General features: G+C 48.8%; 1 protein-coding gene across 4 annotated transcripts in view; it reads left to right on the top strand.

Moving 5' to 3' along the window:
• Window positions 1–24,613, top strand: part of TTYH3 (tweety family member 3) — a 118,978-nt gene extending 94,365 nt beyond the window's left edge. For 2 of the 4 annotated variants that reach the window (XM_053275749.1, XM_053275747.1), the window contains exons 12-15: window positions 4,327–4,503; window positions 6,637–6,712; window positions 9,411–9,513; window positions 16,218–24,613. In XM_053275749.1, the coding sequence (XP_053131724.1) occupies window positions 4,327–4,503; window positions 6,637–6,712; window positions 9,411–9,491 (334 nt within the window). In that variant the 3' untranslated portion in view covers window positions 9,492–9,513; window positions 16,218–24,613. The remainder of the gene's footprint in view (window positions 1–4,326; window positions 4,504–6,636; window positions 6,713–9,410; window positions 9,514–16,217) is intronic. The other 2 variants (XM_053275750.1, XM_053275748.1) reach the window with 1 other exon arrangement.
• Window positions 24,614–25,019: the final 406 nt, after the last annotated feature.

The following is a 25,019-nucleotide window of genomic DNA, read 5'->3' as shown; positions in this document are numbered from 1 at the left end:
AGGAACTTAAGTATGTAGTACACCGCTCTGGGCTCCTTGAAGGAAGTGCGGGATATTAAATGTAATAATAGAATAGAATAGAATAGAATAGAATAGAATAGGTAGGAGTGGAGGGGAGCAATAATCTGTGAGATGGGAGCTGGGTAGGATGGCACCCAGCTACCTTTTAACAAGGTAGGAGGAAAAACTATCCTACCCAGCTCCTCTCATTCACGGTCACTTGGAACTCCTTCCACCTAGTTGTTAGCTTGCACATGATCAAAAATCGAGAGCAAATGCAGCTCCCAAAAGCTGGGTAGGATGCTTGTCCTTCCCTCTTAGTGAGTTTGTGAGCTGCCTTCCTGCCGGTGATAATATATTTGGGGTAGGTTGGCCTCCCTCCTGCCATCAGTGGACCACTAAATAGACATTTAAAATAGCAATCATAAGACGCTTTCCAGAAAATGATTCAGCTGCGTCCCACTCAGTTCCCACAGTTGTTACAGTGAGAATATTCGGGAAACAGTTTGGGAAGGATTGGTGTGTGTGTGTGTGTGTGTGTGTGTGTGTGTGTGTGTGTGTGTGTGTGTAATCCATTCCTTGATCCAGGCCAGCTTTTGAATGGGGTTTTAGTTACTTGTGTTCCAGTACTGGAGGAGAGGTGGGGTTTACAAACAGCCAGCAGCAAGAGTACTGAAGGCAGTTTGCACTTGCCTCTCTGTACATAACCTCTTTTTCATTAAGCTATTAATATTCCTGGTTCAACTCCTCTGTCTTGTCCTTGCATAGCACAACTCTTTCCTTTGGATTCTAAAGGGGGTCATAAGTCTGTCTGGAATGGAGTACCATTCCTGTAAAAGACAGCTTAAAAGGATGCACTTATTATTTATTGTTCGATCTCTGTACCACTTTTCATGAAACTCATCCCAAGGAGGTTGACAAGAGTTAAAATATTATAATCAATATTAAATTCCATTAAAAACCAATTTTAAAAATCTTTTCTGTGGATGGCAGGGATTGAAATCATGATGTATCCAGTTCTACCCTAAGCTTTCGTATAAAATGCCATGTTGCCAACCCATAATTTTTGTTGCAAATGGCCGCTGCCACCTTGTGGACCACACAGCAAATGACCTGACTGGCCCATCTGGCGGTAACCAAATCTGCAGTTACCTAGGAACAGAGGAAGCTGCCATATACTGAGTCAGACCATTGGTCCATCTAGCTCAGTATTGTCTACACAGGCTGGCAGCAGCTCCTCCAAGGCTGAAGGCAGGAATCTCTTTCAACCCTGTCTTGGAAATGCCCGAGAGGGAACGTGGAACATTTGCATTTTTCTTCTACCATTTCTCCAAGAAGCTCAGAATGGATTACGTGCCCACCCACCCTACCCAAGAACAACGCTGTGAGCTAGATTAGAGTGAGATTTTAGTATCAGGGAACTGGTTCAGCTCCCCCATCCAGAGGTGTACTTAGGTAATTTTGGAGCCTGGACCTAAAGGCCTTTTGGAGGGCCCCCCACTCTCCTGCAAATTAAGCATCATCATGCTTGGCCAGGCAACCACACCACCCAAAAGAGGATTTGGGGCCCCCCAAGGGCTGTGGAGTCCCTGGACTTCGACCCGGACGTCCAGGGGTAAGAGCACCTCTGCCCCCATCAGGGCTGTCTTGAATATAGTTTCCTTGACATTTCCCCCATATGGAAAGATTGCTATTGCATACACAGGGGAAATGTTTTATTATCCAAAGTTGTACCGCAGGGCACAAAATGCAAAACTTTACCCACTGGGATAGGTTTCCTTGTGGTAGAAAGAGGCCACAATAATTCCAGTTTGATTATTATTATGTATTATTATTATTTATTGGATTTCTATACTGCCCTTCCAAAAATGGCTCAGGGCGGTTTATAGATAGATAGATAGATAGATAGGAAAGATGGATCCCTGTCCCCAAAGGGCTCACAATCTAAAAGAAACATGACACCAGCAACAGTCACTGGAGGGGTACTGTGCTGGGGGTGAAGAGGGCCAGTTACTCTCCCCCTGTTAAATAAAAAGAATCGCCACGTTAAAAGGTGCCTCTTTGCCAAGTTAGCAGGGGTTTTATGTGCAGTATGTATCTACAGTGGTCCCTCTACTTACGAAATTAATCCGTTCCGAATGCACATTTGTAAGTCGAAAAGTTCATAAGTCGAAAAGCGGTTTCCCATAGGAATGCATTGGGAACGGATTAATGCGTTCCGGAGCCTAGAAAAAAGACCCAGACCCCCAGTAAGGCTTGCAAACTGCACAGGAACATTTCTTTTCAAGAATAAACAGGCAGTAAACAGGCAGGCAAGTCAAGGAAACCGCATGTAAAATTCGTAAGTCGAGGAAACCCCATCTAAAAATTTGTAAGTTGAAAAAACCGCATCTAAAACCGGATCTAAAACTGCCGTTTGTAACTCGAAAAATACTTATGTCGAGTAGTTCGTAAGTCGAGGGACCACTGTATACAGTATGTTTGGTATATCCCAGGTGATAAATGAAATATAGCCCTCCCACCCCGGTCCAGAAATATGAAGCTGGCAAGATAATGACCTTGCTGTCAGCAGCGACTAAATAGACTAGAACAATCCCACGCATGCAGAGGCTGTCGAAGCAAGCGTGTGCACATCTCCACCCTCTATTGGTGCTGTCTTATCTGGCAGACACTGTGGGAAGAGCAGCTGTGGGGAACACGGCAGGCATAGCAAGCCCAGATGGTGGAGGTGGGAGGTCTGAGTCACTCTCCGATCACCGGGAGGAGATGGTTGCAGGGGGACGTAGTCTGTTGCCTGGCGGTGTGACTACTCCGACATAGTGTGTGGTGGTTGGGGGCAGTGTGTGGTGGTTGGGGGCGGGCAGGGAGTGCCAACCTCCGTCCCAGATGCCAAAGCGGCACTCAAAATGGCACTCACACGGACTCCTGAGCACCAGTGTTTCCTCTAACAGGGATTCCCAGATGTCGTGGACTACAACAACTCCCAGAATCCCCAGCTGCAATGGCTTTTGCTTGGGGATTCTGGGAGTTTTAGTCCACGACATCTGGGGATCCCTGTTAGAGGGAACACTGCTGAGCATGTGCAGGGGCCCATTTTATTTATGTATTCTTTGTTTTTCTGTGTCAACCGCTTTGAGAACTGTGTTTGAAGAGCGGCATATAAATATTCATAGTAGGGAGCAGGAGGTTGCTGGTTCGAATCCCCGCTGGTATGTTGCCCAGGCAGCAGTGATATAGGAAGATGCTGAAAGGCATCTCACACTGCGTGGGAGATGGCAATGGTCAACCCTTCCTATATTCTACCAAAGAAAACCACAGGGCTCTGTGGGCACCAGGCGTCAACACTGACTCGATGGCACAACCTTACTTTACTTTAGTAGTAGCAGCAGCAGCAGCAGCAGCAGCACTGAATTTAGCAGGATCGGCAGAAAATCTAGCTCTTCTGTGCTAGTTCATCTTCCCCACACATGCCCAGAAAGTGTCACTGGAATTTCCCCATGTCTACATCCAGCGATGGACGTTATTAGTGGAATTCCCAGAAATTCTGCTTGTCCGGGAACAAAGCTTAGACAGGGCATTTATTTTATTCTAAAATGGTAAATTCTCACTAGGTACAACACAGAGAGACGATTGAAGCATCCTAGTGAATAACACTGGGTCACACTAATCGGATAAGGTTTGCATTTTAATTGAATTTAAATTCGGCTTATTATTCATAATTTTAAAAACCTTTTTAAAAATTACATAAGATATGACATTACATACAGAGCTTCTCCATCAAAATGTACTACCGGCATGCAAAACCGGAGAGAATAAATGAAGTCTTGACACTTTTGAAAGGTTTCCGACCCGTGGCAGAGGAGGATGAGGAGAAGATTAGGAATACCATAGGCTTTGGTTACATAGGAAGCTGCCTTATACTGAGTCAGACCATAGGCCCATCTAGTTCAGTATTGTCTATACAGACTGGCAGCAGCTTCTTCAAGGGTGCAGGCAGGAATCTCTCTCAGCCCTCTCTTGGAGATGCTGCCAGGGAGGGAAGTTGGAACCTTCTGCTCTTCCCAGAGTGGCTCCATCCCCTGAGGGGAATGTCTGACAGTGCTCACGCATGTAGTCTCCCATTCAGATGCAAACCAAGGCAGACCCTACTTAGCAAAGGGGACAATTCAGTAGTCTCCCATTCAGATGCAAACCAAGGCAGACCCTACTTAGCAAAGGGGACAATTCAGGCTTGCTACTGCAAGACCGGCTCTTCCCGTAGTTGCTTTAAGGCAGCCATAATAGATTGAGAAGAGACTGATTCCCGCTCCCTTTTAACCCCTGCAGGAGCTCAGATGACGATGGAGAGGAGGAGTCGACTGCTCAAGGCAACAGGCAGACGCACGACAACTTGTACAGGGTTCACATGCCCAGCCTTTACAGTTGCGGGAGCAGCTACGGCAGCGAGACCAGCATCCCTGCAGCGGCGCACACGGTCAGCAACGCTCCCGTCACAGAGTACATGTGAGTAACCGGCCTTCAGTGAGGGGCCTTGTGGTTTGCGGACACAGGGTCGCGGCTCCAAGCTTGGACATTTCCGGTAAAGAGGGTTTGCGGGAAGAGGCTGGGTCTCTCCTGTTGCTGCTGGTCAGAACAGACAGTATAGACCAATGGTCTAACTTGGTATAAAGCATTAGAGATGTGCACCGAACCGGCAGGGGCTGGTTCGACGGCGGAGGGGGATAACTTTCAGGGCAGGGGAGGGTGCACTTACCCCCCCACCCCCGGTTGCGTTTCCCCACTGAAAAACCTCACTGAAAAACTGGTCCAGTGGGGCGGCAGTGTGCACACGTCGGGTGTGCGTCCAAGTTTGACGTACGTGCTGACACGCGCATGCGTGCATGCTACTTCCTGTCACAAGTGTTCAGACTTGTTCAGAGGCCCGGAAAAGGTCCTCCAAACAGGTTCATGCACATCCCTGTAAAGCAGCTGGATAGAAACCATGAGCCAGGCCCAATTCTGGCCGCCGTTACCATCTCAGGGGACGAATGCTCATCGTGATTTTTGTTTCCCCCTGAGAAACGGAAAACAGGCAAAAGCTCTGTTGCACTTACAGTTTTCTGTGTGTTATCACCCCGTCTTTATCCCCACCCCCAAATGATGAGGGTGAAATTCCATTCATTTTTTGCAGAGGGAAGGGTTAATGTAACAGTGAACAAATTATTGTATTCTCTTCATGAAGTAATCTGGTGGGTACAGGGAGGTAACATTCCTGCCCACAAAAATTGATAAAAAAAAATTTTAAACACTGATAAAATTTCATAGTAGTTATTGTGTGCTTCAACTTTTAAATGCTTTTAAAACACCATTGCACATTCGACCGCTGTAGGCTTGATAGCCATGACAAAGCTTGATACTACATGGGAAGCTGCAGGTCTTGCAATAGGGATGTGCAAATCGATTCAAATTTTAGTCGATTTGACGTGAATCTGGGTGATTTGAATGATTCGAATTGAATCACCCCTCAATTTGATTCGAAATGAATTTCTGAAATTTGATTCAGATTTGATTTGAGAGCCGTTTTGCACCTTTAAAAAAAACCATCCAAGCCCTCTGATTGGTTAAAAGAGATGCCAAAACAGGGTCGAATCGATTTTGAATGTGTTTCAGCTTCGAATCAAATTTTCAGACCAAATTCAAATTTGATTTGAATGTGGAACATATTTTTGGAATTCAATTTGAATTCGAGGCGAATAGCAAAATCCGGTTCGTGCACATCTCTACCTTGCAATGCTATCACTTCTTTTCCACCTCGAGGAGGGCAGACCTTGTCCAAAGTCGTGCCTGACTATCCCCGCTGTTTACAGGGAGGAGTGGGCGGGGGGGAAGGATCTGTGTGCTGCTGCAGAGCATCTCTTGAATGGCTCTAAGCAGCTATTTCCGTTTAGAGAGAATGTAGAGCATCTAATGAAAGCAGCAGTTAAATGGAGAAGCAAGACTTGTCTGCAGCTGCCGCTCTCTTGCTGTTTGCCGTCTTGTTTAATTCATTTTGAGAGTATATTGAAAGAGTGTAAATGGATATTTGCAGAGCTTAATGGGAAAAGACTCCTCCGTACTTAGAGAGTGGAGACATTTGCCAGCAGCCAAATCACTGTGTTAGGAGTCATGCTTTGGAAAGACTTAACTGCTGTGTATTTAAAGGATTCCTCCCCTTGTGTCATTTAAGCGACTGCCCTGCTATAGGATTTTCCTCCCAGGGCGTTCTGCAGGCTCTCTCTCTCTCTCCAGGCCCTTTCAGTGGGAATTGAAGACTTTCCTATTTCAGAGGGTGTTTTAATCCAACGCTCGCATGTGCGTTCCTCCTCGCTGCCCCTGATTTTAACTTTGCTGTTGTCCCTGGACGGCGAAACAAATTCGGTTCGTTTTCTTGGATCCGTTGCTTGGTGTCCTAGATCGGGGTTTGCTCATTTTTAATATTGTGTGCTGCTCTTTAACAGACCTCAGCCTCTGCTTGTTACTCTACAAGATTCTTAAACTGCATCTTTAGCTGTGAGGTTTGGAAGTCAGCGAATGTATTTGCTGTTTTTCTTGATGTTTCCAAAGCCATTGTGGAGCAGACATGGGTAACCCTTTTCGGCGTCTTTCTCTCCCCGACAGGAGCCAAAATGCAAATTTCCAGAACCCCCGCTGTGAGAACACTCCTCTGATTGGCCGGGAGTCCCCACCTCCTTCTGTAAGTCTGTCTATTTACTGCTCTACAGGATAAAAGCGGGGGGGGGGGACTTTGGGGGAGATTCTATCCATTCTGCTCCTGTGTACTTCTTCATTAGCAAACATTTGTTTAGAAGGAAACGAGCAGCCCCTCCCGGAACCAGGGGCAGCACAACTGCACCTATCAAACATCCAAGGGAAATAAATACATTGTTATATCGAACATGTAAATTGTTTACAGATATAAACCATGAGCAGAATTCTTCAAAGAAACGTGTGCTGCCAGCCAAAGATGCAGGCATTTCTTCCTGGCTCTGGAAGCGTTGTGGAAATTTTTGTTTTTGACTCTAACCTGGAGTCCTCCTCCAGCGTCGCTGGGGGATGTTGGAGGATTCCATCTTCTGTTTTGATATTTGCACTTTGAATTCATTTTGTGTCTGATTTTCAGATATTCAAAAATATCTTCCATAGAAGGTTTTGAGCGGCCTAGAAGCCATCTGGGGAACAGATTTGCTTTATTCACAGCTCAGGATCCTTGGCGACACTCTTGTACCCGGCTTGCAATTCTGTGTCTCACAACAGAGAGTCAATCATGTGCTTTAACACCCAGTTGGGGTACAGAGTGACACAAATCCATCTTCTTTCTTTTTCTCTTCTTCCCCACCCCCCACTCCTCCTTCTTTTTCTTCTTCTTCTTTTTTTTACTGCTTTTTGAGAAGCGAGTATCTTAAGAATGCCTGCCTAGGTTCATGGAAGTGCCTTTAGCCTTCCTGACAGCAAGACCTCCCATTTCAATCTAAAAGAGAGAGAAAGAAAGGGAAATCGGTGAGACAAGCAAATTGTCACAATCTGGACTGCCAGGCCTGGTTTGTTACCTTGACTGTTAGCAGAGAACTTCTCACAGAAGAAAACTTTCAGGGTGTTCCTTTTCCCTGTGTTCTTGGCCTCCTTTTGCATTTGATGTCGGGGAACATTCAGTTTTTCTCAGCAGTGGTGTTGGCTTTCCAGAGGAAATGCAAAGGCATCCTCGGACACATTGTCCCAAATGACTGATATTCTGAGTTGCAGGGTAGGGGTCTGTTGCTGCCGATACTTCCCCTCTTTGGCATTGCAGATTAGATCTGGTCTTTTTAGTTGCCTGTAGAGCAGGATTCCGCTGAAGAACTTTTGGCAAAAGGAGCATCTGTTTCTCCAAGGGCTTAAGGGAGACGAATTCGCGAAGCTTCTGTCATGGTTCTTGTCGTTGGGCCCCAGTTGTGAGGCTACCTTGGGGGAGAAGAAAATGACGAGAAGTTGAAAAGGTTGTGTGGGAAGCTCTCGGTCTTAGTGGAGGATGTGGAATGGGCAGAGTCTCCTCGGTCTGCACTTATGGGGAGACAGAAAGCTACCCCAGCTATGTAAGAAAAGAGAAGACTGGAGTCCGCATTGGGAGAGGAGAGCTGGTCTTGTGGTAGCAAGCATGACGTGTCCCCTTAGCTAAGCAGGGTCTGCCCTGATTGCATATGAATAGGAGACTTGATGCGGGAGCTCTGTAAGGTATTCCCCTTCTTAGGGGATGGAGCCGCTCTGGAGAGAGCATCTAGGTGCCAAGTTCCCTCCCTGGCAGCATCTCCAAGAGAGGGCTCAGAGAGATTCCTGCCTGTAACCTTGGAGAAGCCGCTGCCAGTCTGTGAAGACAATACTGAGCTAGATAAACCAATGGTCTGGCTCAGTGTATGGCAGCTTCTTGTGTTCCTATGAGAATGGACCTCAGGTAGGTTTGAAATATTCCTGCAGTGAGGTGAAAGAGTTGCTATCGAGGGGTTTCCACTTTGCAGGATGGAGGAAGGCAAATTTATGTGCCGGCAAAAATAAATAAATTAAGGGGTCCCGCTTATCTGTGCTATGCAGTTGAGTCAGTTTTGTAGGCAAAAGAGGCAGGGTCCAGGGGAACGTGCACAGCTCAGGTGAAGAACACCTGCTTTGCTTGAAGCAGGGCCCAGCTTCCCTCCCTGGCAGCATCTCCAGGTAGGGCTGGGCAAGACTCCTGCCTGGAACTCTGGAGCACCGCTGCCGGTCAGAGTAGATGGACCAAGGGTCTGACCCGGTAGAAGGCAGCTTCTTGTGTCTCTGCCGCCTCCGAGCCATGCAGCCCATTAGCCTTGTCTGGCTCCAGCTCCTCCGTGGCGCACACGAACGGCCCGGCTAGCGCCACCTTGCCCCCACACTTCCTTGGCCTGGAGGGGCCAGGTGCTCCCCTGTGGCGGGTCGGATTGACCAAGGTTGCCATACATTGTGACTGTGGCTCCGAGGGTTCCAGGGGTGGGGTGGGGTGTAGTATTGCCTTTCCTCCCCCGCACCCCTCTCGAGGGGTCACGGAACTGCCGACGGGCGGTGCCCAAGCAGGCGTAAGAAGCGGCGCATGAGCAGGACTCGGGCCCTTCCGGCTCCGCTTCCGGAATGACCAAGGCAAAACTGATCCTCCGGCCGGAGCCGTCCATTTCATTGTTTTGTCTGTTCTTCTATGTCCCCTTGGTCATTCCCTCCCCCGTCTCCTCCTCCTCCTCCTCCTCCTCCTCCTCCTCCTCCTCGCTCCCGAGGTCTGCCCCCCGTAGGACGGTAGAGCCCTCCTTCTCATTGGCATCCACCCCACAGCGTTTCACTGGCTTGCACTGTGTTTTTCATGCACGTTGAGGCTGCACTCTCTCTTTTTCTCTCTCTCTTTTCCTGCATCATCACAGTTGTATTTGGCTGCCATGGACAGTAGCAGCCATATGAGCTGGCAGTTTAAGCCCTCGGACAGTGCTCGGACGTACTGGTAACAGCGCCCGCAAAACCAAACAGGTACTGAAACAAGGTCCTTCTCGCTGAACCCCTCCCACCCCCCCCACCCACCCCACCCCTGCACTTGATCTCCCCAGGCCAGTGGCAAAGTCTTCACGGTCCTTCTCCCTGCACTGCCCACCCCCGTCCCCCTTCCCACGCAGGGTCTCTGCTAGCTAGGCCTCCCCTGGGGCTTCAAGGAGACAGATTGAGGAGAGGGGGGAGCCTAAATCAGTGGTGGATGTAGCTAGCTCCGTGGTAGAGCATCTGCTTGGCCTGCAGAAGGTCTCAGGTTCAAGTCCCGGCAGCGTCTCCAGGTCAAGCTGAGACCGTCTTGCCTGCAACCTTGGAGAGCCGCTGCCGGTCAGAGTAGGCAGGACGAGGTAGAAGGACCAGTGGTCTGAATTGGCGTGAGGCAGCTTCCCGTGTTGGGGGGTGGGGCCATCGCTCAGTGGGAGAGCCCCTGTTTTACAGACAGAAGGTCCCAGGTTCAGTCCTTGGCAGCAACTCCGGGTAGGGCTGGGGAAGGTCTGTCTGGAAGAGCCGCTGCCAGTCAGTGTCGGCCGATGGTCTGACTTGGGACCATCACAAGGTGGCTTGCTATGTTCCTATGTAACGGCAGCATCTTCCCTTAGCAAAGCTTCCCTGTGGTCATGTCAGTCGGGATGGATTTCTCCCAGACCGAAACAAACCTGACTGCAGCTACGTAGCCAAGCGCGGGGCGGGTGTGTGCACGTGTCTCCTTTCCTCGCCGAAGAAGTTTGGATGCTGCCACAAGTATCTGGACCTAAAAATAGCCTGCTGGTGAACTGTGGGGAGCCCTCATCGGAGGAGAGTGCAGCTTAGCGAACTTAAAAGCATCACTGCTCTCTCGGGAGAGGCTTGTCTGTCTTCTCTGCAACTCTGGTTAGATCTCTTCCAGCCTGGGTTGCAGCCTATGCTAGGAAACCGTTTATTTATTTATTTTAATTGCAAACCAAACCCACCCCCCCATGAGACTTATGTAGTTTTAACAAATCGTAAACATTGGCCATTGCGTATTTTAAAATCACTTCTTTGCAGCGTTGAACATACGATCTCCCCCTGCCATTAAAAAAAAAATCTTTGCCTCCAGGGTTCCACAGGAAGAAGAGCTCTGACTTTCCACGGCCCCTCTCCTGGCTTCCAGACAGTGCCTCTACAGTCCTTTTGTTCTTTTCAGCCAGGTTTTCTTCTATTCCAACTCTCGCAGGGTTCCCATCAACTTTCGAGTGAACACAGTTTTTGCAGTGCACACACCCCCCCCCCCCGCTTCATAGGATGCTGTGCGACATCCATCTTTCAAGGAGCGACTCCTCCTTCCTTTTAAGGGGAGGTGATGGAGCCCCTGCTTTGTATGGGGGAAGTTCCCGGTTCGATCCCTGGCGTCTCCAGTTCTTTAAATAAATAAAGACTTCAGGTCGCACAACTGGGGACATCTTCTGCCCGAGACATAATCAGCCCTGGACTAGGAGGACCAGTGGTCTGATCCAGTATAAAGCCACTTCCTGTATTCAGAGTTGGTGAGCCCGGTGATTTGGACGCATTGGATACTGGATATTTCTGCAGCCATCAATCCAGCGCAGTTTACCCCCTTAAAACACCCCAGCCAGCCAACCTGCACCTCCCCTGGCCTCACCTGTCGAAGCAAACTCGGAAATTCCCACACTGGCTGCCATCCCCCCATCCCCGTAGCTTGGGTTGGTGGGTCTAGTCCTCGCACCAGAGTCTGCGTCCTTCTACTCGACCTCTGTGTGTGTGTGTGTCTCCGCCATGCTGTTGCACTTCACGTCCCCCACTCCTGCTGGGGCCCATGCACTGCCCTCCCTGCTGGCTCCATCCTCTTGTGCCACTGCCTGGTCTCCATTCTTGCCGCCTCCTTGCCGTTGGCTTGCTCTGCTTTGCTGTATGCTTGCGGGGGGCGGGGGTGGGGGCTCTTGAGCGGATGTCTGGCCTGCCCAAGACCCAGCCGTGCCTTGGCGGCCTCTGTCGAGTGCATGAGTGGGGGCTTGCGTGCCTCGTGTGATGCATGTTGCTTGCCAATTGCACTCCTCCTGTGTGAGCAGTCTTGCTCTGGCCTTCCTCAGGCAACCAAGCCTTGGTGCATCCTGTCCTTGTTCTCATGGATGACAACAGTGGTATCCATTGCATTGTGGTTTTTGGGGTTGTTTTTTTAATGTTCTGTATTACAAACTTTGTATTTCAGGCAATTCTTTTCTTTCTTTCTTTCTTTCTTTCTTTCTTTCTTTCTTTCTTTCTTTCTTTCTTTCTTTCTTTCTTTCTTTCTTTCTTTCTTTCCGGGACAAAATCTTGACAGTGTTATAGTCTGGAATATACTAAGGCAGTTCACACGCTTATAATAATTAGGGTAGGAGAAGGTGTCCCACCCTTGTTGGGGAGCTGTGCGTGCTGCCCTTCTGGGATTGTGTGCAAGGGAAACAGCAAGCTGGGAGGGGGAGGAAGTGATCGCCTTCGGAGCTGGGTCGGATGACGATTCCTCCTACCTTGGTGAAGTGCTGGGTACGAGAGCCGGGTAGGACAGGGCCCTCCACGCCAGCTCTTCTCTCCCAGACGATCACTCCTTCCACCTCCAACTTCGCAGTTGCCCTTGCAAAGTGGGAGTGCACCCAGCTTCCGGTCTAGGGTAGGACACTTATCCTATCCTAATTATAATCACTTGAGCTGCCGTTCTCATTTCTCCAACGGCATTCACCCATGCTAGTATGGAGCTGTAAGGAAAAGTCTCTGGTCTTGGGTCTGATTTGAGGTCCGTGATAGAAATAGCCTCAGAGCAGTGTACATCATTACATTTATCCTCACGGCAACTCTGAGAGGTAGCTTAGACTGAGAGAGAAGGGACTGGCCCGGAGTCACCTACTGTGTTTCATGGCTGAATGGGGATTTGAATTTTGGCCTCCCAGTCCTAATTCAACACTCTAACCACTACACCACACCAGAGGTGCATCTACCCCTGGACTTCCAGGCCAAAGTCCAGGGCCTCCACAGCTCCTGCCCCCCCCCAATCCTCTTCAGACTGTCCTGGGTGGTGTGGTCGCCTGGCCGAGCATGATGAAGCTTAATTTGTAGGGGGGGGGGGAGCCTCCAAAGGCCTCGAGGCTCCAAAATTACCTAGGTGCACCACACTGGCTCTATTTAGGGCTGTCCCCCAATTAAAGAAATCTTAGTCTGGGGCTTGACAAATCCCAGGTGCCTAGAAATTTAAGGGTGGCTCCAAGACTAGGATATTCCATTATGAAATAAAATCGCTTATTTGTCCCGGGCAACCCTGTTTATGTTCTACGTTTGTTACTTGTAAAGGAGATAAAAAGAAGCACATTTTTCCTCCTGCTACAACGTCTGTCAAGTGTCCATTGTCTGGCTCCTAAATTTTTGGGCAAGCTCCTAGATCCAAAGACAGCTTGCCAAGGCCTGGCTTAGTCAATTAATCATATTTTAGCAGGCTTATTCCCCAATCCAGTTTCCATATAGGTAAACCCAGTAGTCCTGAAGGAAGAAGCTGGCTTTGTGTTTCGACTATGTGTATGTGTGTCACAGCAGGCATTTCTTAGGAGAGGCCTTCCCTCCTGTATGGAAAAATGTGTCTTCTGGGATGGTGTGTGTGTGTTGTTTTTTTTAGGTACTTCTATTAAAAATCACTTACCCTCCCTCTCTCTCTCCCCTCCCGATTAATTGCAGGCACTTCTTAGATCAATGTAATCTAACCAATTAAAGATTGCAATCCTATGCTTGTTTGAAAATCCGGTGCACCCTTGAGGATTTTGATAGAGGGCATAAAGATTCCATTTGAAGGGAGGAGATTCCTGGCAAGGCATATACGCAAGACTCAGTTGCAAAGAAGAAACGTATTTTAAGAAAACTTTTTATCCTTGTCTATAAAGTTGTGCCATCGAGCTGGTGTCGACTCCTGGCGCCCACAGAGCCCTGTGGTTGTCTTTGGTAGAATACAGGAGGGGTTGACCATGGCCTCCTCCCACGCAGCGTGAGATGATGCCTTTCAGCATCTTCCTAGATCACTGCTGCCTGATAGAGGTATTTCCCATAGTCTGGGAAACACACCTGTGGGGATTCGAACCGGCAACCTCTGGCGTGCTAGTCAAGTCATTTCCCCGCTGCGCCATTAGGTGGCTGTCCTTTTTTATAGATCATAATAAAGATCATGACATTATTGGCACAGGTCCAACAGGCTTGCTCTTTCCTTCTGCCATGGGCCCATACATCGAGGGCAATTTTGAATGGAATCGATACGAACTACCCTAGCAGAATCTAGGGAAGTGAGGGCTGTCTTTAGGCCTGGGGTGAAGAAACTGTTGTAGTCACTCTCTGTGCTTCCACGATATTGGCTCATTAGCGTCGTCAGCAAGTGAATCGGTCCGGATTGCAGCCATAGAGTTAAATGGCAAAACTGGGATAAAGGGTGGGGTGGAGCGAGGTGGGGGTATCCAGGTGGATGCCCTCCTGCATGCACGTGCCTTTTATGGTACTGTATTTATTTTGCTTCTGTCCTACTTTTCTCCCATCCTACATGGAGTTTCCTAGTGGTCTATCCATGCACAGGCCATCCTACTTAGCATCAGCAAGGCTGCCATGCTGTGCCTTCAGCCGGTTCCCGGGACCGTTGTTCGGGAGTTCCGCCTGGGTCTCTCCTTGCTCTCCTTCCATCAGCAAGTGAAAAACTTTAGGGCTGTTCACACGGCAGCCATCAGCTGGGTAGGGCAAGTATCCTATCCAGTTTCGGGAGCCGGGCACACTTTTGACTGTGTGTAAGTAACCTAGGTGGGAGATGGGGGAAGTGATACCTGGGTACAGGTGTTGTGTAGGACGGTGTCCTCCTACCCGGCGTGAGGCTCCCACATGATCACTTCCCACAGACAGGTGCTGGTCCTACCCAATTAACCCCGTCATGAGGAGGGGCAAAGAAATGTCGGCGCCGTTTATCAGCCAGACAAAATATTTTACTTGTCCGATGGTCCCTCAAGCTAAGTTGGTACATTACTCGTCAGGACTTTTTTCACGTGTCGGGCATCATTTTTCACGCGTCACAGACTAGTGGATTTTCTCAGCCCTGGTCATGAGAACAGCCCCCTTGCATTTTTCAAGGCGTTCCCCTCTGGTTGATGTTTTTTGTCTGTTTTTCGCTGGCTTTGTGGGGCATCAGAATTGCATATCAGTCATATTACTTTATGGATGTTTGGATCGTGGTGCTTTAGGTTGGAATGGTTTTTATCAGTTGCCTCTAATGTCTTTTATTTCATTGAAGAAACAGCCAAGTCCATAACCATAACCTTAATGAGCTGACTGTGTTTTGCTGCATTACACGACCGAAAAGCAGAGTTTTTTCCTTGCTCCTCTTTCTTGCTTTTTACCAGTTTGGGCAGCAATGCTCTGAGAAGGTGTGGTGCTCCATAATGCTACTGCCATGGGCCTAGCTTAGCTGAGGGTGGGTGGGTTTCAGCAGTCCTTCCCTGCACACCCCTCCTGACAGCATGTGTTTGTTCATAGTAGATTTAACTTCCCATAACAGTTGCAATCACAACACTGCAGTCCCAGCTGCTATCCATTTTTGTGCAGCCTCTTGGGACTTCTTTCCTTTTCCCTTTGCACTACTGAAAGACGAAACCTGGTGAGCTGAAATATCTCAAGTGTTGTGAATTGTGTACGCCTGTACTCTTTCCTCCTCACCATTTCAGCAGTAAGTACCTGGGCTGAGTACGGCAAATGTTTGGGGTTCTGTGTGTCACATCACATTGATTGACCGTGCAAGCTTACCTTTGGCTTTACACCTATTCATCTCAGCGGCTTCACAAGCTCCACCACAAGTCAGTTCCTAGGGAGTGTGCGTTCTTGGCGGACACGTCATCATCTGACCCACCTCAAGCCAGGCTGGCGACATTTTCCCAACACTTGCGCCCTACATTTGGGCGGAGGACTTCAAGCGAATGTCGGCAGCCCAGTTTGGGGGCCGGACTTTGCCGGGTTTGGGCGATAGACCGAAGGGAACGCTCACACTCCCCAAGAACTGAAGTTTCCCGGTCACCAGACTTGCATGAAGACACCTACTGTTGAGGGCTTCCCCACAAAGAATCCCAGGAATTATTGTTTGGGGAGAGTTGTGACTAGTAGTCCTGCTAGGGAACCCTGGCTTTCCCTCCCGCTCCCAAACTACAGTTCCCCGAGGAGAGGGAATGACTCTTACACAGACTCGTATAAGTCGGGATAAAGGAGGCGGAGCTGCCTCTGTTTCCTGGAACTCTGTTTGCTCCTCTCGCCTGCCCTTCGCAGCTCTCCCTGACCAATGGCCAGCTCTCATTAACACTGAGGTGGGGAGAGAGGAGCAAACGGAGCCCTGGAAGCCGCGGCGGCTGTGCCTCTTTGGGTGCAGCTCCTGGCTCGTTCGGTCAGCTGCTGCTGCTTAAACCGGTATCAACCTGTAGTGCATATATGCTCTTTATACTGGGACACTAGGGACTAGTAGATTTGCCTTGCATAAGTCATCCTGCACACCCTTTTCTGTGGCAGGAGCCGTTTTGCCCGGCTTCTATGAATCCTTGCCGAAGCCATTCGACAAGTTGTTGGACACGTGCATGCGATGCATCCGTTGACGCTCGAGTCTGATGTCCACACCAGTCGCTCTGAACTGATCGTTCTCCTTCTTTGTGTGTCTCTCTTTCTCTTTCTCTCCCTCCCAGTATACCTCCAGCATGAGAGCCAAATACCTCGCCACCAACCAGCCTCGGCCGGACTCTGGCAGTGTGCATTAAGAAACTGGGGCGCGTGGACGTCAAAACGGTGAACAGAACGTGCCAACTGCTGCCATGCTGTGCTGCCCCCTACAGAAGGACCCTGCTTATTTCTTCCCGTCCCGAATCCAGCTCAGTTTCTTTCCCAGCTTCTCTGCTCCTCTGGCCTGGTGCACATTTACTTGGAGGAGACCTGGGTGGACGCTCGCTACAGGTCAAGGCTCCTTGCACCTCTTTGTGTGTGTCTCTGTGTGTGTGTGTCTGTGTGTGTGTGGTGGGTGGAAGCGTGATGAATCCACATGCATGCGCACATGCGCAGGAGACGCCCCAGCTCATCCGTACGGCCCCTTCCGTGTGCGGCTACCTTTTCCCAACAGCCAGCCAGCCAGCAATTTGCAGCTTGCCACCGCCTCCTCCCCACCCACCCTGGCCCACGTCTGACCCATAGAGGGTGAAAATTGGTCTCGTGAGCGTGTCCCAGTGAATGTTCTCCTTGGCGGAACTGTTCTGCAGAGCACCTACTCGTACAAAAAAGCCGCCCGTAATGCGCACACAGCCGTCGATCTCGTCACGCGCACCCAGCTCTTCCGACGCGTCTCCTTCTCTTTGCCCTGCTCTGGAGAATCCTCCTTTCCTTCTAGGAGCAACAGATTCCCGCCACGGATGCCGACCTGGGGCTCCACGTCTCCCCTCGCCTCTCAAGCAAGATTCGGCTGATTCAGTACCTCCCCTTCGGTTCGGATCGGATCCTTCCAGCTCGCGTTTGCTTCCTCCCTGGCCATCTTGGGGAAAAGGCGGGGGCTTCCTGCACCAGCTGCCCTGTATGGCCCTCCCCTCTTTCATGCACACAGGCCGGTTGTGCTGAAGTGGCCCGTTCCAATTTGCTGCTGCAGTTCCCAACAGCAACAGGCTTAATCGATCCCGCCCCCCGCCTTTTGAGCTTGGCGTGGAGATGCTCAGCGGGAGCCAGCAACCCCTTCTGGTGCCAAAATATCCCAGGAAATCATTTAAGGAGCACGGGGGTGGGGGAGGGTATTTATATTTTTTGGCAGGGGGTACTGAAGAGATCACCTAGTCTCTGCCCTGGCGTGAGTCGGCAGGCAGCCACGAACGCAGCACCAGTGGGGTTGCTTGTCCTCCCTGTGGCCACCGGAGACCGCCTAACCCTTCTGAGTGTTGGGACGTGCACTCAGACGGGCCCCCGGAGCTTTTGGCTCTAGTCGTGCGTCTCTGGCCGCTCCGCAGGAAACCTGAGGACCTGCGCCCCTCCTGGGTCCCAGCACCAGAAAGCAGAGCAGAGGTGAACTCCTGTGAATGTCTTCACGGCTGTTGGTGGCGTTCTCTTCTGTCCGTCCTGCTCACCCTGGCCTTTGCCAGTGGCATCTTAATATGTGGCGTGTGGGCAGCGTTGACGAGCGGGCAGTTCTGGGGAGAGCAGTTACCCCCTCGCCGATGGCAGCCCTACAATTCCGGCACTGAAGGGCCACCTACAGGCCGGGGAAACCAGTTTCCACTTTGAGCATCTGGGCTTTCCTCCCGGCCCCGCTAACCTACAACAGGGCTCGTCAGGGGAAGCGCATCTCCCAAAACGTCAGCCGAGAGACAGGATCATTAGCCTTACCGTGAAGTCTCTGTGGCTCGAATGTTCAGCTTCTCCTTTTAATTTCCGTAGGAGGCATTGGCTGGCCTGGACCACGGACTCTGCCCTCCCCCCCCCCCCAAGACAGTATTGCTGAACTCCCTGAAACTCACCACCCATGTAGCCATTTTTCTCTAGCTCTTTGCCGAAAGGTAAACTGCTGTGATGCCTTTTTGTTACACGTTTTGCACATTTCCCGGAGGTCTTGTGAGTCTTCCCTTTAGAAATAAGTTGTTTGTTCCAAGAGGCACAGCAGTGACCTTTTCTCTTTATTTTCTCTTTCTTTCTTTCTTTCTTTCTTTCTTTCTTTCTTTCTTTCTTTCTTTCTTTCTTTCTTTCTTTCTCTCTCTCTCTCTCTTTCTCTCTCTCTCTTTCTTTCTTTCTTTCTCTCTCTCTTTCTCTCTCTCTTTCTTTCTTTCTTTCTCTCTCTCTCTCTTTCTCTCTCTCTCTTTCTTTCTTTCTTTCTTTCTTTCTTTCTTTCTTTCTTTCTTTCTTTCTTTCTTTTTCTCTTTCTCTCTCTCGCTCTCTTTTTCTTTCTTTCTTTCTGGGTGCCGTTTGTGGCAGTTTGTGGAGAAAAGGAAGCCTTTGCTTTTAAAGGCCTGGAAAGTCCAGTTGCTCTGCATGCCTATCAACAGCAGAGCAAGTGTTTAAATGTGCCTCTGAATCTAGACTGAAAATTTGGCATCCAGTTACCTTCGGGAAGATGACTAAGAAGTCAAAAGCAATCACATTTTTGATTGTATTTATGTATGTATGTACGTATGTATGTAAGTGCATGCATACAACAAAATACACAAAAATACATGTGTGTGTACAAATACACACACACACACACATACACATTCACTCACACCTCTATTGAGAGAGACCTATTTCCCCATCCGTCTGACTCCAAAAATGGTCCATCCCCTTGCCTTTTAAGGTCCATTGCACACACGACACAGTCGCAAACCAGGGATTGCCATTCAATGTACTGTCAAAAAAGGAACCACAACTCTGATGGCATCCTGCTCCCTCTGTGTGAGGGACACGTTTTCAAGACAACTGTCCTTGTCTGACTTTTTTTAGATATGCACTTAAAGCGAAACAACTTAGGTGTACTCCTAAAAGGACCCCAAAGGTGCTAAAAAGGCCCTCAGGATACTGAGGAAGCAGCCTTTAAAACAAAAAACTTAGCGAAGGCATAGTGTTTTGTTTTTTTAAAGAAAAAGTCTTAAGAAAGGAAAAGGTTCAACTGAGGTTTCCCTCCCCACATTAATCTTAGGAGAAGAAAGTGGTAAGGCTGGGGATTATGGGAATTGAAGTCCAGCAACGTCTGGGCACCCACGCTTGAGAACGCCTCCACTGAGGTACAAAAATCAGTCAGCACTGTACACACCAATGCTAAAGGAGGACCAAAAATTACATTACAGGAACCACTACGTGAATTCCGTTCCCACGCTTCCATCCTTCCAAGGTTACGACCACTTGTGCCACAAAGAGGCAGTTCCAACAGAGGGCGCTGGAGGACCCCAAATTCCAGATGGGAGACCAGCATTGTGTCTTTGAGTGGATTCCCAGGAGGAGGCCGTACGGAAGAGAGAACTGGTGTAATATGCGCAAGCTCAGTGGCCTCTTGTCTACTGGACAGATTCCGCCTGGTACTCCTAGACTTGAAAAAATGACTTCAGTTCTGTAGAAAGTCGCCACACCCAGCTGTCTCGATTGCATGTGCTACGGGGCCTTGGTGTATTTTAATTCACATGGGCAAGACTCCACTTCGTTTCTAATGAGATTTTTAAATATATATATATATACACACACATGGATTCCTGGGTGACATCAACAGCACGTGGGGAATCTCCTGGGACTGGTCTGAAAATAGACCCACTTCAGAGCAAGTGGCTGGTGTGGTCATTTACGCATGGGCACATAGAAATGTGCATGCCCACAGCCGTGACCTGCCAGTGAGGGGACAGCGTGCACCCGAAATGGATGTGCTGGCAGCATGTCTGTGCAATGGGCTTCTCAGGAGTTGTATTTTTGTGGGGGGGCCCCCCTCCCCAGCACCAGCGTCTAACTGGATTTATCCCAAGGGACTGACCGGCAGGGTTTATTTTAGCTGGCTGTGGTGCCTATCGGAGCTATGAAGCATTTTCAGTACAGCAAGTAAGCCTGCAAAAGACTTTATTCCGCCCCCCCCCCCTTTCCTGATTTGTATGAGTTTTTAAGTAACGTTATGAAATCTCAACGCCACAACTACTCGGGATGTGTCCCAGCTGACTTCCTCAGCAACTCACAGGCGCTTTCAAAAAAATACTTCACCGTCGCATTGATTTTGCATACCATTTCAGAAGTCCTGGGGAAAACGAGAAACAGATCTCTAGTGCTGCCTACGCAGAATATCAGTGAGGCGACAGTGCCTAGGAATGGCGAACTGGAGTAGCAAAAACTTTTCTTTAAAAAAAGAAAAAAATTCCCTTAAGCACATATATGGCCATCCGCTTGTCTGGTGTCTCTGGTTGATTTTCCCCACCCCATGGCATTGTCTGAGCACTTTGGTTTGGTTTTTTTTAAATTTGTGAACCCAGAACCTTGTCAACCAAGCACATAAAACATCTCCACAATGTGAAATGTAAATAGCATGTTGGACTCTTCTGCGTCCGGTGTTCAAGACTGCATTGTAATCGTTTTTTTAAAAAGGAAACAAAAAAAGAGGAAATTGAATCAAGATTGGCTGTGAACTTATTTTTTTATTTTTGTGCTGTCTTGGAAATATTACTGTAGTGTGTGTATCCTGTCTGTAATATTAGCTGACTCCGTTTTTGAGTTCGCTTTTGCTGATGGTTGAAAAGGGTTCATAGATGGCGTGCGTTCATCTATCCTGACTGGAGGAGTTAGAGGCTTCTCCGTTGTCCCCAATGCCAGTTAAAATATCACTCGAAAGATACTTCAGTTTAGTGGCTCAAGTGAAGCCAGCTTAGAAGTGATAGCGGCAGTACAGTTTAGGTTGAATATGACCTACTTGTATAGGGAGAGTTTGAAATTAATTAACCATGGGAGAAATTTGAGAGTGGGGAAGGTTTAAGGGTAATATTTCCAAGTCACGTATATTAGGAGCTGCTACTCAGCACAGACCGCCCTAGATATTCAGGCCTGTGCAACATGTTGCCCGTGACAACACAAAAACGGCGGCATTTGATGTGCCTGCTGGGTCCCAGTCAATGTTCCCCTCTAACAGGGATTCCCAGATGTTGTTGACTACAACTCCCAGAATCCCCAAGCAAAAGCCATTGCAGCTGGAGATTCTGGGAGCTGTAGTCAACAACATCTGGGGACCCCTGTTAGAGGGAACACTGGTCCCAGTATGGTAGGCTGTGCTTGGCTTGGGATATGAAGTTGGGCATGCCTTAAGAGCACTAGGGTGCAATCATGGATGCACAGCCCTATCATGCTTCTCTCCCTTCTCCCGTGATGGACATATGTGTGGTCCTACCCTGTGTATATCAAGCAAAAGGGAAGAACACTTCCTGCTTCTTGGAGTGGTCGATGCAAAAATGGCGGACTGAGCCAAGAACAGAAAGAACTAGAAAGTCGTGTCTGATCTAGTGGCTGCCCATGTAGATAGAGCCTGGTCAACAGCAGTTGACTACTGACCCAGTCCAAAGCAGCAAGGGAGTCTGTCTTTTGGTGCCGGCTGGTCTGGTCTGGTTGGTGCCATCTCGGGGGAACGAATGCTCACTGTGATTTTTGACAAGGTCGACCCCCCTAGAGATGGAAAATTGGTGATCGCATTTCAGGACATCTTGCTTTTGGTGTGTTCTCGTGCTTTGATTGTCCCGACTGTCAGGCAGATTTGCAAGGGTGTGTTAAAAGCTTTGAAAGGTTTTAAGAACTGGGGAAAGTACCACAAAGTTTTGCTGGTCGGTGACCGTAATAAAGATTGAATTGAGTTGAACCCCACGAAATTTTATTCAGTGTGGTCAGAGGAATAGCAACGACAATTGGCAGGAATGTCCTCCAGTGTAGGGATGTGCATGGACCACGGTTTGAACTGCAGCACTTTGAGGGAAATGGAGCTTTAAGGAAACTGAGAGTCTCCGCCTCACCCTAAAGCTTCCTACAGCACTTCCATGCAGTGCATCCCAGCAACCCCCCTGTGGCACGCCATGACAGCAACCCTATGCTTAAAGTTCTCTGTCCAATTTCTCCAAGAGTGTCCGAACCGCGGTTCGAACCGCAATTCATGCGCATCTCTAATCCAAAGATCATTCCATGGAGAGAGTACGGCAGTTTGTCCCTTACCATAACCCTTTGCTCTGTGACTGCAATGGCTGCAATTTTACCCTAACCTTTTGGGGGTAGGTCTAAAGGAGTGCAGACCCGGAGAAAGCTGTGAGTGTAACCATGCTTTCCCTTGCTTTCCATCTCAAGGGGGTTCGACGTTGCCAAACGCACTGTTGGCATGCATCCCCTGGGATGATGCCGATAGCCCGGATTTGTGGCCCTGGTCCACGGACGACTTGGTGTGCAATGCAGATTCCTTTTCTTGGCACACAAGGGCGCCACGCACTGGACCATTTCACACAACCGCATGCATCACAGCCATGGTGGACAGTTGGGTTGTGTGAAATATTTCTCCACGGTATGGTTTTATGCAGTACCCATTTTCGGAGGCCAACTTCTCACGCCATGCAGTCATTCAAAACGTGCTATAAATTAAAAAAAAATTTTTTTTTAAGGCTGCAGAGATGCAATGCATTCTGTTAGAACTGCTTTATTTTCTTCCTCGGCCCTTTATGTTCCAGGTGAGCATCCTTAAGTGTCTCTTGGTCACAGGATTTTCACTCCCCGATCCCTTCCTAGAACTCCCATCTCATTGGCTGTGTGTGCCGGCCGAGATCCAAAGACCCACTGCTTCTGTGGACATGGGCTTCTTCAGGAGCAGTCTTCTCCCCGGGCCGCTGTTCAAAGGGTGGGGAGAGAGGAGAACCTCCAGGGCATGCACACGTAATGCTTTGGATCCAGGCGTTGTGTTAGGCATGCTAACTGCAAGGTGCCCAAGTTTGACCCCTGGAGCACGAGTTGCTCAAACCAGAATCTCATCTTAAAATACTGGGGTATTGTGTCTTCAGCCCCCATAACTCAGGGGTTCTCAAATGCAGCTGCCGAGGTCTTGGACTACAACTCCCATCACTCCCTGTATTGTGGCAGGGGGTGATGGGAGTTGTAGTCCAACACCTGGTCACCCACGATTGGGAACCCCTGCCGCAACAATCCATAAAGAAGGGATTAATAAATAAAGGAGGCAGGGGTGAGCTCGGACATTAGACAGGTGATGTCTAATGTGATAGGAGTGGGAGAGTTGCGGGAGCACAGATGCAGGATTTTGTATTTGACTTCTCCTTTGCCGCATGAACCACGGAGGGAGGGCAGGGGGGTTTGCATGGCCGTGCTGTTCTCTGCAAACTGGGAGACTCCCCTCCCCTGCCTGTGTGCCGTTTTTTGCTTTGCCATCCTGCACAGGAAGATGCCGGCTTTGTTCTCTAATTTATTTATTTATAACTCTGACATGGCACCCTTCCATCCGGGCCGCGTTTGGGCCAAACCGAAATCTTCAGGCCACTTTCACACGACCGCAACGTAGGCCACTGTAAGGAGCGCAGAGATGTGTCCTCTTTTGGCAAAACGAGGGTTCCTCTGCTCTCTGGTGAGGTCGTTCTTTGGTGCTCGCCATCCTCAACACCACGGCCCTCCTCTCTATGCAATGCCGGTTCTCCTAAATCTCATCCGGAATCTCTTGTCTGCAAGGGCTCCATCTCTTGACGTGGCAGGCCAGGATTCCCCGAACTTTTGTTTTGACAAGCCTTCGGTGCCAGGAGTTGCAGCCAAGGTCTGCCAACTCTTTGACAAGCCACTATATATGTCACTGGTGAATCTGATTATCCCCATGCTGTGGAAAGTTTCACCTGCTGATTTCTGCATATCAGTCTGCAGAAATGAGTGAGAGGCACAAGAGCAAGTCAGGCTGGGTTTCTTTTCTGGTCAGCTGGCAAGCCGACTTGCCCAGATCCCTTTTTCATAAGAGTAAACCTTGGGAATGGGTCCATAGCTCGATGTTAGAGCATCTGCTTTGCTTGCAGAAGGTCCCAGGTTCACTCCCTGGCAGCATCTCCAGGTAGGGCTGGGAGCGACTCCTGCCTGGAACCTTAGAGAGCCGCTGCCAGTCAGTGTAGGGCAATACCAAGCAAGATGGACCCATGATCTGGCTCAGTAAGGCAGTTTCCTTACTCTGGAAGTTCCCTGTGGATTTAATTCTCCTGACATTTTCCTATGTGCACAAAAACCTACCAAGGACGATTTAACTGCCCTTTTAATTCTGGGTTTGTTTTAAATCACAATGGTTCTATATCATACCACTTTAAAAAAAAAAAAAAAGCCTTTGGATGTAACTTGTTCATTTCTGAGGTGTTCTGCACTTACCCAAAATGTTCTTAAAATTGTGGGGATTTAAATCGAGGAGTGAGCCCAATTTATTTTTTATTTTTTGTATCCTTCCCTTTACTTGGTTAGTTCTATTAATTGTACGGTAGCTATTTTTAACTGGTTTATTTTTTCCCCCTTTTGTTCTGCAAATATTAAAAAGAAGAAAATTCTAAATGTAATTTCTGTGGTTTCTATTCAGCTTGGGTTTAATGTTTTAAAATAAACAACTTCAAAAAAGGCATGGCTTTGGATTGATGGGTCATCTATGTAATGGTGAAAAATATTCCTTCTGGCTTGTTTGTATTTTGCATTTAGCTTGGCTTGTATGTGTCTAGCAATGTAGGACTGTATGGAAAGCCTACAGTAGCATAATTCAAAACTGGTGCTGAGAAAAACAATGTTTTCCATCGCTCAGTGGCAAAGCAGCTGATCAGCATACAGAAAGGCCCAGGTTCAATGCCTAGCATCTCCAATTAAAGCAATCTCTGTTAGGAAAGCTGGCTGGAATACCAATAGCCATGGCAATCTTGTTGCAAACCCTGTTCGTTCCTGATCCCTTCCATAATTCCAGACATGATTTTGTCTGCCAGATTTCTGAAGACTGTAAAAATACTCCAAATCTGCATCAAAAGTCAGTTTATGTTGTG

Source organism: Hemicordylus capensis, chromosome 13 (genome assembly GCF_027244095.1).
Source record: "Hemicordylus capensis ecotype Gifberg chromosome 13, rHemCap1.1.pri, whole genome shotgun sequence".
Lineage (NCBI taxonomy): Eukaryota > Metazoa > Chordata > Lepidosauria > Squamata > Cordylidae > Hemicordylus > Hemicordylus capensis.
Note: the sequence above shows the minus strand (reverse complement) of the source record. Positions and strands in the feature narration are given on the sequence as shown.